This window comes from Limanda limanda, chromosome 7 (assembly GCF_963576545.1).
Source record: "Limanda limanda chromosome 7, fLimLim1.1, whole genome shotgun sequence".
NCBI classification, from domain to species: domain Eukaryota; kingdom Metazoa; phylum Chordata; class Actinopteri; order Pleuronectiformes; family Pleuronectidae; genus Limanda; species Limanda limanda.
In genome coordinates, this window is record NC_083642.1 from 20,254,740 (window position 1) to 20,271,970 (window position 17,231).

Sequence of the window (17,231 nt, forward strand, 5' to 3'; positions counted from 1 at the left end):
GCTCCAAAGTCACGTATTTGTGGAGGATTTTCCAGTTCTGCGTGCATCTCTGTTTGGAGCCAGTGTGAGGAGTAATTTTTAAAAACTGACTCCAGCGACTTTCTAAAGACTGACAGACCCAAGTCTGGAAAGCAAACTGAAAGAGGCATCATCATCTCGACCATCTGACATCAGACACCCGGCCAAAGAGAAGCAGCTCCAGCCTTCACATTACAGAGGTTTGTGTGATATAATTCACTAATTTAGTAGTTATTGACCCTAGAAGGATGTTCTGAAAATTGAAATAGCCTTTGATAGTAAAACCACTGACGCTCTTTACTGTCACTTTCTCTAAACTCAGCATTGTTGTTCATGTCAGGATCCTGTAGCAATGACAGTGATCTGACTGGACACTAGTTGGGATGTCAACAGGTCGATTTGAGACTCAAGGACCACTGCACACACACAGGATTCATTCTTCATAAAAGTAGATGAGCCGTTTTGGTGGAATATTTTCATAACCTACTACTATGTTACCAACCTACATAACCAACTTTTTGTTGACAAAGAACTAAGTATGATTCATGTTTATGTTACAGCTGGTGTTCGACATGGGAGAACGATGGATGGCCTACAGCGTCCACAGGAAGATCCTGGATGAAGGGGCTGTGGGTGATATGGCAGGAAAGTCTGAGTCAAAAACACAGACTCTATCAGAGAAAGTCAAAAAGTCAATGAGGTAAAGCTCCTTACATCCAATTTATTGTGCATCTCAACTCTTTCTTTCTCTTGCATCATGTCGAATCATCATTTGTACTATTTAGATTGAAGGGGTTGCTCAGAGTGATCTCAGTTGTAAATATCATAAATACCAGTTTTCTCCTGTTTCTTTTGTGATTTAGGTGAGCTAGTGAACTCTGTATTTGCTTCTGTTTGTGGTTTTGGTTATACTCACCCTGATTCATCTTCTAACCTGATTGAGACATTGACTGATTCTGTTTGGACTGCTAACAGTTGTGCTACTGACAACTGCAAAAAGCTGGTCCTCTGTTCCACGCCAGGTAGGCCCCGAAATATTTAGTTGGAGAAATTAAATCATTTTCTCGAATGCTTACTTTAATGGTTTGAGCTTAACTGAAAACAAACGGACAAATCGAGAGGATAAACGATCGCTTACTTACTGTTTTGGTTGATAAAAAACAAGAACAGACTTGGAACAAATCCCGTTACTGATATCAATGCATAACCCAAAGACATGTTTTTCTCTTCTTTTGCTCTGTCTGTCACTCTGACATAAAAACTCAGGTGCTCTGCTCCCCGGCTGAAGAAATTCCTGCTGAGTAGCATTCCTCTCTTATCGTGGCTGCCTCGTTACCCCATCAGAGAATACGCCATTGGTGACCTGATCGCTGGGATCAGTGTGGGGATCATGCATATACCATTTGGTGAGGTTTAGAAGTTACAGATACAGTGAGGAGATGGTGGGATGGAAGAGACAAAGGAAGCAATGTTGTTCTCTGCAGAGTTCACATTGGTGTATGTCTCCACTACATTCTCTATTATACGATACCTTCTGAATTGTAACTTTTCCCTGGAATGTAATACATATTTATTTATTCTGTTTTTTCCCTGTAGGTATGGGCGTTGCCTTGGTGACATCTGTTCCTCCAATCTTTGGCCTTTATTCGTGCTTCTACCCCGTCCTTATTTACTTTATCTTTGGCACATCCAGGCACATCTCCATGGGTTTGTAGTGCTGCATCTGCACAAGTGGAAATACATTTAGTGTCAAACATGCTGATTAAAAGCAACATAGAGCAGGCTTAATAACTGAAATAATATTTATTTAGGCCTTTCTACAAGGTAATGGTATGGTAAACATACTTTTATATTCCTCACCTGAAGCTCAAGATATTTAGGATGTTATATTTTCTGGTTCGTTTTAAGGTTATTCAATTTGTTCTCAGAGAACCGTCATATTGATGTATGGAATGCATTAGTAATTATTTTGTACTGCCCTAGAGACCTAGGCAAGAATCAAAGGCATTGTTGTAAGATTCTCCAATAATTTGAGCACACCCTCCTGGCCCTTTTTTTTTCAAAATGGGAATGGTCAGCCACTCTACATGACCAAGCAGGGCAAGCCCATAAGGATTCCTCCCACCAAGGTACTTGGGTTGCTGCCTCAATCAGCTCTAATGACCTTGTGAGCATGACACATGCTTATACAAGCAAAATCCTGGTACTCTGTGCTGCTGTTCAGTACATAGTCACGCACAACATCCATACCCCTCTTCTCTCAGAGGAAAATTCAAAAATAGCTGGGTATTTCTGAGTATACTCACTCTATTATTTGGTACTACAACTTTTAATGAGTAAACCTGAGACAGTGAGAATTGATCGTGAGCATGTATTAAGTTTTAACTCAGGATGGAGGTTTACAACAATGTATACAAGTAACACAATGGGGGACTGCACGGTATCTCAAAAGCGACAAACTTAGGCTGTCAAGATCACTTGGGCAACTCTGGAAAAAGAGAGAGTTCAGCCCTATAGGAGTCTGGTTCGTTGCATAGAGGTGAGGCCAGCTATGTAAAGCTAATTCTGCTGACATCACTCACTACCAGAGAGGTTACATTCCACATCCCAAGAACTAGGATGTGTCCCCCTTTGCCAAGCCTGGACAGCACCCAACCCCAAGGCTTATCCCATGGGCAGTGGGGCCATATGATCCATGTTGATCATTCGAGTTGAACCTAAATAGGCCCAGGTCTAGCTCCAGGAAGGCGCCCCATTTTCCTTATTCTGGATTAGGTCCCACAGCACTCACATGCATGATTCACCATTGTTAGTGATGGGGATCAGGGGAAATGTCTCTTAAAATATGAATTATGTCTCTTTCTTCCTTCCTCAGGACCATATACAGTGGTAGGTGTGATGATAGGAGGAGTTGCAGATCGACTAATCCTAAACTCAGACTTTATGATATGGGACAATGTGACCAACTCCAGCATAGTTGACACCATGTCTCGAGATGCAGCGAGGGTCCAAGTGGCTGCAGCTGTCACCTTCCTATCTGGAGTATTTCAGGTAAATATTAGACACTAAGTCTTTGGGTTCTCAGGCTAAAAGTTCACTGGCTCACTAGTGACAGTAAAAAGTAAGAAACTCATCTCTGTTGCGTATGTGCTGTAGATTTTTCTCGGTCTGGCCCAGTTTGGTTTCCTGGTGACGTACCTGTCTGAGCCTCTGGTCCGAGGTTACACTACTGGAACTGCTTTTCACATCATTGTTTCCCAGCTCAAATACATCTTTGGCATCAACCTCGTGGGACACAGTGGACCATTGTCATTGATATATGTAAGAAAGATGCAGCCAGAGACATAAACATGTTGCAAATTATGACTGTAAGAGAAAGATAAAAACTTTTAAAAATGTCCCATCATATACGATTTTTTAAAAAACTGTTATTATTATTATGTTACTATTATTTTTCCGTGATTAAGGTTAGTTAATTTACTTCAATGCTATTCCAAAGCATTTTCGATCTTCGGATTTTAACAATTGTCCAAGTCCTTTGAGATTTCTACATGTAAGAGAAGAGTAATGTAAATGCTAAAGAAATTGTTTATAATACTCTTTGAGTTTGCTTAATCAAAAAAGTCTTGTTCCCCCTGAATGAAGGGCACACAGCGTTCAGTAGCCAATGATCCTGCTCTTTCTCTCTCCCCAGAATTTATTGGAGGTGTGGTATCTCATTCTAGAAACCAACATTGGTACTTTGGTGGTTAGTGTTGTCACCTTAGTCTGCCTTGTCGTCGCTAAGGAGCTCAATGCATGCTTGAGTCAAAAACTACCTGTTCCTATACCTATGGAGCTGCTCGCTGTGAGTATCCAGGGATAAATACATGTACACATAATTAACTTCAAGGATATTTAGTTCCTTACACAGATACACACACACACACACACACACACACACACACACACACACACACACACACACACACACACACACAAACACACACACACTGTAATTCTTATTTGCCTCTCCAGTTGATTATAGGCACAGTCGTTTCCTGGCAAGTAAACTTGGAGGAGAATTATGGAGTAGACGTGGTGGGACTCATTCCCTCAGGGTGAGAAATATAACATAAAGGAACAGACAGCAAATATACAGGAATCTGTGTGTTTGTGAAACAAGAAATATTTGCATTGGACAATCTATTCTTTCATGCCAGTCTCCAGCCCCCGGTTTTCCCAGACATCTCTCTGTTTGGTCAGGTGATAGGGGACGCCTTTGCTGTGTCTGTGGTTGGCTACGGCATAGTCATCTCACTAGGACGAATATTCGCCCTGAAATATGGATACAAGGTGGACAGCAACCAGGTAGGGAGATGAAAGATAGATACAGTGATGAATTGTTGTTTTAAAATTAGTGCACTAATAGTGTATTTTTCATGGTTTAGGAACTAATCGCCCTGGGTCTGAGTAACTCTTTCGGAGGAATTTTCCAGTGTTTGTCCATCAGCACCTCCATTTCTCGAAGTGAGATTCAGGAACGTGCAGGAGGGAAAACTCAGGTTGGTAATTTTCTGTTGAAAAAGCTTTCAGAAGGATTGTAGAGATGTACTCTTACCTGTCTGAGGAGGGGGTAAAAATACAGGTAAAGAGAGATGAGAAGAGAGTCAGTGTGTAAAAATGTGTAGGTCTGCTTTGAGAGCTCCCCCTGCTGAGTGCCACAAACCTGGACCGGCACAAAGATCATCCGGAGTGGAGACTGGTCCTAATGACCATTACTCAGAAGAGTGTCATCATTGAAAAAACACCTTGATTTATTGATTTTTGCTCACGTCGTAGAATTCCGCCAAAAGGAGAGGAGACAACAGACTTGAATAATGGTTCCCTGATTTGTCTGATAATCATGTACCAGTTCATACTTTAACTCAGTCTGACAAATCTCTCTCATGACTTTGAGTCATTGTTCCTTTTCTCTTTCTCTTCATCCCAGGTTGCTGGAGCACTATCAGCAATCATTTCCTTTGTTATCATGCTTTGGATTGGGGCTCTCTTTAAAGATCTGCCTAAGGTAGGTTTGTGTGTGTGTGTGTGTGTGTGTGTGTGTGTGTGTGTGTGTGTGTGTGTGTGTGTGTGTGTGTGTGTGTGTGTGTGTGTGTGTGTGTGTGTGTGTGTGTGTGTGTGTGTGTGTGTGTGTGTGTGTGTGTGTGTGTGTGTGTGTGTGTGTGTGTGTGTGTGTGTGTGTGTGTGTGTGCTCACATCTGGGCACAATCATAAGGTCAAATGCTATAAGAACATCACTGGAGTTCTCCTTATGAACTGCTTTGTGTTTGACTTTGTAGGCAGTGCTGGCTGCCATCACCTATGTCACCCTCCTTGGCATGTTGAAGCAGTTCCTGGGCATCCCTGTACTGTGGAGAAAAAACAAAATAGATGCAGTGAGTGTTTCTCAAACTAAACACCGGCATGAATGATGTTTTGAAAAGATATTCAGTGTTAAAGAACATTTTGGTACCTGGTTGCATTTATCAGGGTTCCTACAGTCAAGATAAACCTGGAAAAGTCATGGAATTGTTAAATGTTTATTTCCAGGCATGGAAAAGTGCTTGAACAAGTTTTGGAGAAGTCATGAAAATGTGTCATATTCATATTTTCATGTCGTTCATTTACGCTGAGTTTTATATAATTACTCAAAATATAAGCAGGCATACTCTCTCATACTAATTGAAAAGTTCGGTGGGGAAAGCAGGCGGTATAATACACTATGCCAGGGAAGTGCAGATATAACCATGCTTGGCTACAAATGGAAGAGTACGTGCCATGGGTTACAACTGACAAAGACCTCAATCAAACTATTGTCTCATTCATTGGTGTAATTTAAGGTATACTGTATGCTCTCATTATTAGCTTAAATACTAATTTTTTTCACTTTTTCATGTATACACCGAGATTTCACAAAATGTTTGGTCAAGGAAATTTGGTTTAAAGTTATTGAAAAGTCATGGAAAAGTCATGGAAATCCATTGGTCAAAATGTGTATGAAACCTGATTTAAATCCAATACGTTAAATAACCCGATGTAGGTTTGCTATTCCTCATCACTCTCTCCCTGTTTTTCCCGAGGTCATCTGGGTGGCCACCTTCATCTTCACCTTGTTGTTGAACTCTGACATGGGACTAGCTGCAAGCATCGGCTTCTCCATGCTCACTGTCATCTTCAGGACACAGCTGTAGGAACACACAGCCCCCCACTGTGAAACACTATCAATGACAACATTCAGACCACTAAACGTTCATCTATCAAACACCACACCCAACAATTAACTAACTTTCAGTTTTTAGACCAGACCAAAACACAAAGTGTTTAATCAAAGTAACAGGGCTTTGTTTTGTGTGTTTTCCAGCCCTAAGTATTCCCTACTGGGGCAGATCCCAGGCACTGACATTTACAGGCCACTGGAGGAGTACTCTCAGGTATGACACAATGTCTTTACCTCATTTACTTCTCATGGCCAGAATGTACGGAGAAGATTTGAATTATGAATTCAGAGTCACTTGTAACAGTAGGTATCATCTGTGGGCTGTTTGAGGTGAGCAACTCCTGCCTCAGTTTCAGAGGCAAGAGTTCTGTACCACTCTGTCTAATCACAGCACTCTGTACTCTGCTCCTCAGCCAAAGCTTGACTTCACTCGTTGGCATGAAGCAAAATTTAGTCTTAAAAGCTAAATAAGTAGTTTTCAGCAAATTTCTAAAATAGACAAGAGAAGCAGTAAAACTCCACCGTCTAATGTTACTATTGGTCAGCAGGTTCTGAGTTTTAAATGGGAAATGACTTGATTTTGTAATAACACAGCCGGGATACATCATTGTAATAAGGAATATATTAGAAGCACAATACATTGTTGAACAATTAACAAGACGATACAACAGCAATGGGTCATTTCTATAATGTTACTACAACCCTGTAACTGTTTTAATATTCCCATTCATTCAAAGGTAAAAGTGATTTGTAAGCACTTTGGACTATACATGAATAAGTATCCCATAAAACCTCAGCATGTTAACTTTTATTCTGCTTTGAACACGTTAGCGTTAGTATTTTAGCATTTATCTCATGGCTGTAGACAAGCCTGAATATAGCATTATACTAAGATGTGTAGACGACTGCTACTTTCCTCTCAGTTCATTTCACTTTGTATGTTGTTTTAACATGAACATCTGTCAACATCGGTTGAATTGAATTTGCTTGTTGAATTGATTAACTCCTTAACTTAATGATTTTAGGTGAGGCAGGTGCAAGGGATTTTAATCTTCCGTTCCTCTGCTACACTCTACTTTGCTAATGCTGAGATGTATCAAGATGCCCTGGGAAAGAAGGTGAGTTCACACACACACACACACACACACACACACACACACACACACACACACACACACACACACACACACACACACACACACAGTTCCTCCTCACAATTTCCATCCAATTAAATCCTCTCTTACAAACATAATAATTTCATTTTGACCATAACAGACGTTGTTATTCAATTTCTAGGCAGATATTTCATTCATGAAACAAAAATCCGGAAGATGATGAAAACCAGATCACCTGTTGATGACTTATGATGACAATTTTCCTGAAATTTCAATTTCTTTGTTGCTCGAGGTGTTTTCATACTTTGTATCAAAAGTAGTTCCAGGAAAAAACGACTTGTAAGTGAAGATTAGGTTTGAGTCACATGTGTAAATAGTATTGGCTGTGATGAGGGAAGTTGAAGAAGGAGGGGCCGGGGCTTGTATGTCTTGCTAAAAAGGTACTTATCAAGCAAGATGCCAAAATGTCAGGTGGTTGAGCACATGCTCCTGCCTGCTGGTGGTTATACAAGCCTGACCTCACTTGCTCAGTTGAAGGGATAAGTCATTTTAACTTTGTGTGTTGAGTGTGACTCTACAGTATTTACTTCAGTTATAAGATTTCCTCTGAATAAACTTTGCTGTTTACCCTCACATGATCTCACACGTCAGGGATTCACATATAATGTTACAAGTTCTCTCCTCTAGCCTCAAAAAAAGAACTGAGACTAACTTAAAAAATGTATTTTGACTACTGTTTCTTACACAAAGCCATTTTTTGTATTTATAACTGTTTGCTCGTTCGCCTAAATCATATGTTTGCATGAATGCAGACATTAACACCTATTAGTTAGTGATAGTCTTCAGAAAGTTATTTTTTTTAGTCTAGGGGATAAAATATTAAAAGTTGCCTGATGAGAACTTTGTGATTGTCCTTTGCTGTTTCTATTAGTCGGACATTGATATTGCCAAGATCCTGTCAGCAAAGAAGAAACTTAAGGCCAAAAGGGAGAGGATTGAGAAGGAAAATGCCAAGAAAGCCAAGAAGAACGGGGTAAACATGGTGAGAAAGACCAGATGTAGTAGATGTAGTACATGTATTAAAATGTGTGTTTATATTGAACCCAACTCCCAGTGCAACTGTATTTTTCCACACAACTGTGTTAACTCCTGGTCCTACAAAGACCCTCATTGTCTAAATGTTACCTGATGTGAGTCATTCGTGGTGTCATGTCTCCTCCTGTTCAGGGGTCAGAGCACAAGGACATTGCTGTCATTAAAATGGATGTTAAGCATGAGCCGTCATATCCACAAGCCATCGTTCTTGACCTCAGCCCCGTCAACTTCCTGGATACTATGGGAATCAAGGCGCTACAAAATGTAAGAACATGGAAAAGAAAGAACAATAATCAGTTTAGTCGTTTTACACTTTAACAATTAACTTTTTTGCATGCATTCCATAATTTGTCTTATGAACAAACATTTGAATTTATGTATTATTCTGACAAAAATGTACAGGTTAATATGAGAAAATTCAGCATTTTCCATCTTAAATTGATCCAAACACTGCATTTAAAGAAATGTTCGGAACATCATCATTTAGCTCCTGTGCCTTTCAGATACATACATTTAATCATCCGACTAGTTAAAGGAACCTTTGCTCTGTGTTTTTGTTACAGATCCAAAGAGACTATGGAGAAATTGGTATCGAGGTGGTTCTTGCTGGCTGCCAAAGTAAGTGCATCTAGATTTAGGCAAGTAGTGACTGGGGTTTAGGTTAGGGTAAGTCTACAGGAAAACAATGTAAGTCAATATAATCCTCTGAAGTCACAGACACACAACTATAAATCAGCACTGAATGAAACTTGAGATATCTGATATCGTTACTTCATTGTTCAACAGGATCTTGGTTGTTGTCGTTACACGGGATCACAGCAAAAAGCATTTTCTATTTCAGAAAGTAGAATCCATGTCCACCAACTACATGTGTAGGATCCTGTCACACAACACAACAGAATCATTGAGCAGCTCTGCAGTAATGGCAAAGCAAATGTCCTTTTAATGCTATTTGCACCTTTAATATGGTTTTATCATTCCATTGACTATCTTCATATGCTGGCATGTCCATTGTCAATTTCTTTCATCCCACCAGGTACCATCCCATACACAACTCTATCTTTGTTATTTCATTATTCACTCCCTCTCTGTCTCTCTCCAGCTGGTGTGGTGGATAACCTGCAGACCGGAGGTTTCTTCAATGACAAAATGACAAAGTCCTGTCTGTTCTCCACCATCCATGATGCCGTTTTGTTCTGTCAGTCGGACAGAATGGAAGATGAGGTGATGGGCTGTACAAGCATCAAACATACAGTCACACATTGAACATCACAGTGCAGTTTGATAGAAAACAGAGAAACAACATGTGTGGAGTGATTTTTTTCCACACTGATTGAAAAAAAAGCATAAATTCTGAAGTGGCCCTGAGTGACGTGAGCTTATATCATGCAAATATATCTTCCAGAGGCTGAATCATGTTTTAAAACCTCGTTGTATTAAGAAACAAAACTCGGCACCATGCACATTTTGCTAATTTTTTTTTACTTTTGTCTTAGTGGCTATTGAACTAGAACTATTTGGTAAATATGCTCATTGTGTTTTTTGCTAATTGTTAGATAGGAGGATTTATACTGCTCTGGTATCTGTCTTTTAAATGTGTAACAGCGCTATCACGGGGTGGCCAAGGGTGGCCAGAGTATTAAAGGCCACGTTATATGTGATATTTTACAGCTTGGTGGCTACCATTCATCTAAATCAATGATGGATATTTTTTCACACTAAATAATGTGGAGGTAAATTACACGAGCAAAGTTTCCTTCAACGCGAAACAGAGAAAATGAGGCAAAGAGCTTTTCTAGAATGAAGGAATGGCAGAAAACACAAAGTTAGAGATCTAGTAAGTGACTGTGTAAAAGATGTGAGTTCACTGTGAAATTGTGGTGGTGTTTCCCAATATGGTCTTTTAAAACTAATTTTTTTATATTATATTTTTTAATATTTGTCTGTTTCCACAACTTCTCTTTCTTGATCTTATTCTTCACAGGAGACCATGGAGACATCATTCTGAGTCCTGAGAGGAAAGATGGAGGACATTGTGAAAAATGACAGACATTGATTTTTATCCCCTGAGCTTCAGCTAACTGGGACTTCTGTCACAAGCACAGACACACAAATCTATAGATATACACACATCACATGGTCAAAGCAATAACACATTAATGTTCCATGCTTGACAAGGATACAAATCAAAGCAGCAACACTAAGACACACACACACCCAGTCATGCAGTTCACAACACACACATACACACTTGTAGTTGAAGAATATTAACACATTGAAATTTCTCTGAGATGTTTTTGTTTTTATTTGACATTTAAGTTATTACATTACATTGACATTTAACTAGTAATATTCACCCATTATATTTGTGTATTAATCATTTATTTATGAAAATATAATATTAGAAATCCAATATATATGTACTTACATTAAAAAAATTAATATAATTTTGTCTGATGTAATTCCATAGTTCATTTTCTGCTTGAAAACAGAAGGTTTTTATTTGAAGCCTCTTCCAAGGAAAAGACATTTAGATCTGGTGAAGCTGATTCATGAGAGATTTCCGTTCCTCTGCCAGATGAAGCTCATTATAATGATCCAAGCTCAGATAATGCAACATAATGAAGTTCTCACGTTATGTAACACTGCAACATGCTTCCTTCTGTTGATCTCCATTCATCAGATGCGTCTGTGGCAACTTTCAGTTCTGCAAATAGGGAACTAGGGTTAGGGTTCATTTCCAGTGCGCCAGCACAAAGATCTACAGCCACAACAATCCTCTGTTAATTAAAACCAGATATAATCAGTCACTGTTAGTTTCAACTGGAACTCTCTGAGTCATAATGAGTTGCTACAAAACTGTCATATTTTAGTAATGTCTTGACTCTTTCATTAAAAGTTTGTTTAAGTAGTTTGTCACAAACTGATCCTCCCATTGTACATGAATTCACTCAAACTACAGACTCCAGTAAATTCACCAAATATATGACAGACAACATATAGGGTTTGCTCACACATGACCTGCATATGGCCACAGTATGTGTCTTTATAAATAGGTTGTACCTGTTACTGTGTCCTCACCACATCCTGTAGTACACTATACATCACTGCATCAAGGTGAGAAGTTTATACCACTAGAGGCCAGTAACAATAAGACTTCCAGTATCTACAACATGAAGGTAGCTCTGATAAACCCACTGTCTACTCACCCGGCACCAAATGGCAGAGAAACAAGAGAAGTGACCATCTGGAGATCACAGCGAAGCTTTGAGCAGCAAAACAGTCGTTCTGCTCAGGAGGTGGTTTAATGATTTGAATCAGGATCTCTCTGGGGCTTCTTGTTCCAGGGAGCTTTGTTGTAGAAAACATTGAGCTGGACTTCCTGAGGCGGTCAGACTAACAGAGTGAAAGATGTGGCCTTTCAAAGATTATTTAAAAATAAAGTTTTAAGGGCTCATAAACCAGAAGGGAGCAGACAAAAGTCTGTGTGTTCGGTCTTAATAATCCTAGTTGTGTGAGGACCAATGTTAGATGTTCTCTTTGTTAGATAACAGGTAGGGGTCAGCATTGGTGCTCTCATGTACAGAGACACCACAGAGTGTGTCACTGTAGAATAACATGTCTGTGTGATGTGCATTTGCAGTTTTGTGTATTTTAAGCCACAAGGTAATGCAAAAGTTTTATCTTTTTGAATTATGACAATATTTTAAGTATTGAGTGTTTGTTGAAGTTGAGGGGTTTGTACAATTTAACCTACTCATACTCATAATGTATTGTGTACGCATGTGTGTGCGTGTATGTATGTGCTAATTTCTGACCATCCTCACACATAACTGTATATGCCACTATTTATGATGTATATAAAGTATATTGTATATTATATTTGTACAGGAGAAGAGTGGCTAATTCCACAGGCACTCCCTTCTCTCTCTAAGCAGTACCAAAGGTCAGGTTATAGATAAAGGACCAACCAACAGGTAATTTCATATGTAACTCAGATTCACCAGTGTGTGTGTGTGTGTGTGTATGTGTGTGTGTGTCATGATTCACTGTCTGCTGATTCGGATTTAAATGTAGTTGCCAGATGAGGTGCACACCTGTATCCCTAGGTTGTGTGTGTGTGTGTGTGTGTGTGTGTGTGTGTGTGTGTGTGTGTGTGTGTGTGTGTGTGTGTGTGTGTGTGTGTGTGTGTGTGTGTGTGCGTGTGTGCGTGCGTGCGTGCGTGCGTGCGTGCGTGCGTGCGTGCGTGCGTGCGTGCGTGCGTGCGTGCGTGCGTGCGTGCGTGCGTGCGTGCGAGAAGGTCTAGTTGGGGGTCAGAACTCATAAAGGGGCCAACTGCAGGTATCCATTAATATTTTAATATTTTAGTCTTGTCTCATGTTGCCTTTTGTCGAGCACCCACCTCACCACCTGTCACTCACATCAGAGAGAAAGGAGGACGAGAGAGGGGGTGACTGAAAAGTGAAGGGGAAGAGGGGAGGAGAAATGATGGGTAAAATGAGGGAGCTGGGGAGAGGAAGGAAGAGACAAAGGAAAACAATGAGCACACTTAGCATCCTTTTTTCCGAAGGAGGGAAAGGAAGGGAGGTGGAGAACACGGGAGCCAAAGTACCTGGGTGACCATCACTATCGTTTACAGGGCGAAGAGAGGGAGGGAGAAAAGGGAGGTGGGGGAGTAAAGGCACCTGCTGCACTGCCAATGATACGAGGGTCACAGAAGAGAAAGTGGGGAAGAATAGAGAGACGAACAGAGAGGAGGGACACGAAGAAGTGAAGAACTTAAGAAAAATACGAGGCAGAAAAACTGAGTAATGAGCGAAGGATCTTCCGATGAGATGCTTTATAAAACCAGGATGCATGTCTAGTATTAATGTGGTTTATTAATAGAAGACTGTTCCCTCATTAGAGTCGCTCTGAATTAATCGTCTTCATACTTCAAACATCATGTGCAGAAGTGACTTGTGGAAACCAGCCTGAGAAACCCTTCGTATCCGTGTGTGTGCTGCTGGAAAATAATCCTCTGCATCGTTTTGACGACTCCTGCAGGAGGAGAGACAGTAAACATCCATCGAAAAGGTACTTTCACACTCTATTTCCAACATTATCCTCACAATGTACCAATAACTGCTTATTTCCTGTCTCTCACTGTAACTTGATACGCTAGCCTTGAGTAACCCTGGTCCTTCAGATGAATCCTATCTTTCAGTCGTCATCAACACGTCCCATGAACGGACAGGGCAGTGGCCTTCCCTCATTTCCCATGTAGAACTCAAAGGTTGAGTTTGACACTGAACTGGACAAAAATGAACACCATAGAGATTCAAAAGAGAATGTCAAGAGACTTCAGAAACAAAAGGATCAGAGCCCGAAGGAGGGACCTACCAATTAGTATAAGCCTCATATTATATCCCAGATGGATTAAAATGCAAACTGACAACTTGCTTTATACGAATCCTGATAACATCCGTTTTGAAAAAGTCTTACAGATGCTCTGCTCTCAGGTTTCCGTGAGGGAGATGTCACGAGAACGGCTGCCTCTCATTGATTCATCTGGGAGTAAAAAAGCAGGTGATTCAGCCAGGAGCCTTTAAAGCCTGTTTATACAGAGTTTATTCTGCTGAAGGGTTAGTGATGAATGTTGGAGACATGTCATCATCAGTAAATGTGTGTTATACAGACTAAGAATAGATGTCTTTTTACGATTTTCTACAATTAGGAGCCATACAAACAAATACAATTATTTATCAAATGAAAATAAGCAAAACTCAATTTCAGACACAGCTCCATGTCTGAGTTGGAATAAAGTTGTCCTATTACCTGAAATCATTACGCTGATTTGCTGCAACAATAAGTGAAAACATTTTTTTAATTCCCTTTTAGTATACAATAGAAAATTCACAATCAAAGTATTAGGTGAGTAATTTAAAGTTATCATATTTTATATTATAGGATTGAAACACAGCCTTGATATTGTAACACATTATTTCTGTTCAAAAATAAATTCCGTTTTTTGTTTATTCTAACTCTAGTAATTACTGAGGAAAAACCTAAATTCCAGCTGGTTAAAAGATTAAATGTCTTGCTCAAGAAAAACAGACCTATTCATATGGGAAGTTAAGTTAAGTTGTAGCATATATCAATGGTTTTTTCAACCAACTGAACTAACATAATGTAATTTTTTTACCTTATCCTCTTTTCTTTCTTTTCCTGCCTCAGTCAAAGTACCCCACTCCTCTTCAGCTCTCCAGCGCCCCCACCAGGCCAATCACCCGAAACGTGCTCGGCAACAGACCTCCACCTCCATCCCTCATCCTCACCCAGGACCCTCTTCCCTCCTCCTGTCAGATACAACCATGGCACCCTGGGGGGGCCTGATTCTCTCCGAATCCTCCTTTACCTCAATCCCACCACCACCTCCTCTGCAACCACCCCCTCCCCCTCCTGCTCCTCAGCCCACGCCGTGCACCCCTTTTCGTGGGAGACAGAATGAAGAAGATGAAGAAGATTCATGTTCAAGCTTTAGCTCCGAGGTTACATCTCCTCCTCTGCCGGTCCTCCAGGGCAATGCAGGTATAGCTGGGACCAGGAGGTGTCTCAGGACCCATCATTCAACCACATTCCATGGAAATCCTTCAGTTGATTTTGTGTTAACGTGCTTACAAACACACAAACAAACAAACAAACAAACAAACCATAACTATTTGCAATTTGCAGCTGTATCCCTTCCACTCTCTTACATCCCTACCCCCGTGTGTCTCTGCAGGTGCAGGAGGTCGGGGGGTGCGGGCGAGGCGGAGGGTGTTGCCCCAGCGCCGGGTGCCTCGTCCTCCTCGCCTCCCACCGCTGCGTCCAGTCACCAATCTCAGCTTCTCTCGGAGCTTCACCTTCTCTTTCTTCGAGCTGCCGCTGCACCAGTCGCCTCGCTGCCGGGCCGAACGCGTCAGAAACCTCATGCTGCTTTTGAGACAGATTCACTACTGAAGAACCACAGCTACACAGACTGTGTGTTCTATGATAACAATTCTACAATGATGATATAAAAATTGTATACATACTCATAGGACAGGGGCATTTGCTCTCAGATATATTATTTTAATTTATCAGTGGTAGTTAGTGGTAACATGTTCATCTCACTGTCAAAGTACCTGTGGTGCAGTGAGTGAAGTTCTATTATTATTAATGATTTGAATCCTTAAATTAATGTGTATTTTGTGTTTTTAATTTGATGGAATGTTAATATAATGTAAACAATGTTGAATAAAAGTCACTCCCAAATTGTGTCCACGTTGTTTTCAATTCAAGTGAGTAAATATGATCAGAGAGATGTTTGTAATTTGTGGTACAAAAAGCATAAAGAAGTGTTGGTGTTGGATTGTGGAACCATATAAATGTACATTTACCTTCTACACACACACACACACGTATGTGAAGTTGTGCTGTGTAACCAGACGTGGCTGGTTGAACGAGAATGTTTCTGTAGGTGGACAATATTTTTCACGAAGGATCTGTAGCCACAACTAATCTTATATTTATTAATCCTGCCTTTCTTTCTTTTTTTAATACTTTATTTACAATTTTCAGATACATAACAAAGTGTTGACAATACATAATACAAATTTACAAACAAAAACAAAACAAAACATAGGGTAAAATCACACACCAAAAACAAACAACAAAAATAAAAACAAGCTGCCAGACAGATTACTCAATTACATATATGGTCTTTCGGGAATGTTCTCACAATAGCCCTATCTAAAATATAGGACCAGGTAAAACGAATAAGTGAACAGAGCAATATACTACATCAACTAATGTAGCCAGGTAGGTTAGGGTTGTTGTGGAGTTAAAGATATATTGCACTGCGCCAAAGCAGGTCCCCATGTTCTCTCAAACTTTTTCTGTGTGTTGCCTTTGTGGTAACGCAGTTTTTCCATTTGAATTACAGAGAACATCTCGTTAAGCCAGTGTGTGAAGCAGGGTGGAGAAGTAGACTTCCAAGCCAGAAGAATAAGTTTCTTAGAGATCACCATAATTCTGCCTTTCTTGAGGTCACATACTTCTTATTGTGGAGAGAGAGGATACGTCAAAGGGCAGTTAACACAGCCACACATTTATTTTGAGTTTTTTAATAAGCCAGTTGCTGTATGTTGTGTTCAGGCACTTTTGGAGTTTTGTGCTGCTGTGTTTAGTTCATGTCTTTTCACACCAGGTTTTCAATTAATTTCCCATTGTCGCAGCTGGAATGACTTTCATTAACTATTCATTGTGCAATATGAAAACCATTAAAAATACATTAATGCAGGGAAAACATTTCTCCGTCTCATTTCCTCTCTTTCTTTATCACTCTTTACTTCCTCTGTCACACACACACATGCACTGCACGTTCAGACCATGAGCTGAACTGTGATAACTGAGGCATTCAGAGGCATCAAACATAGAGGGGGGGGGGCTGTAATATCTGTTCAAGGCTGTTCTGCACCTTCCCTGACTCACATGTGGCTATGTGTGACCGTGTGTGTGTGTGGGTGCGTGTGTGTGAGGCAATGGTTTCATACACATGTGAACTCTTTGTACTCATGCGGCTTCCTGCTGATACAGAGGTCGACCCAGAGGTTAGAACTATTTTTCTTCCCTGTCACCTAACTTCAGACACGCATTTTACATTCTCACACAGAGACGTTTTAAAGATGTTGAGAGAAGCACAGTTGAACTAATTAGATTAAATTGGTCTTTGTCAGTGGGGGGGGGGGGGGGGTCCTTCACAT

At 40.4% G+C, this 17,231-nt stretch overlaps 1 protein-coding gene across 1 annotated transcript; it reads left to right on the forward strand.

Moving 5' to 3' along the window:
- Nucleotides 1-590: 590 nt before the first annotated feature.
- Nucleotides 591-15,447, forward strand: LOC133005060 (solute carrier family 26 member 6-like). Its single transcript, XM_061074646.1, has 21 exons — nucleotides 591-718; nucleotides 1,285-1,424; nucleotides 1,615-1,725; nucleotides 2,894-3,069; nucleotides 3,175-3,339; nucleotides 3,713-3,865; nucleotides 4,036-4,118; nucleotides 4,221-4,368; nucleotides 4,449-4,562; nucleotides 4,991-5,068; nucleotides 5,340-5,435; nucleotides 6,120-6,226; nucleotides 6,401-6,470; nucleotides 7,282-7,374; nucleotides 8,303-8,413; nucleotides 8,599-8,730; nucleotides 9,030-9,084; nucleotides 9,569-9,690; nucleotides 14,683-14,742; nucleotides 14,919-15,036; nucleotides 15,230-15,447. Exons 1-21 carry the CDS (start codon nucleotides 591-593, stop codon nucleotides 15,445-15,447), a joined length of 2,478 nt encoding a protein of 825 aa, XP_060930629.1.
- The last annotated feature ends 1,784 nt before the right edge of the window (nucleotides 15,448-17,231 follow it).

What these genes read in the sequence shown, in the direction of transcription:
- LOC133005060 (XM_061074646.1), top strand. Translation starts at nt 591, where the DNA reads ATGGGAGAACGATGGATGGCCTACAGCGTCCACAGGAAGATCCTGGAT. An exon ending in ACAAGGTGGACAGCAACCAG is followed by an intron (nt 4,369 to 4,448) that starts GTAGGGAGATGA and finishes TTCATGGTTTAG; the next exon opens with GAACTAATCGCCCTGGGTCT. An exon ending in AAGATGCCCTGGGAAAGAAG is followed by an intron (nt 7,375 to 8,302) that starts GTGAGTTCACAC and finishes TGTTTCTATTAG; the next exon opens with TCGGACATTGATATTGCCAA.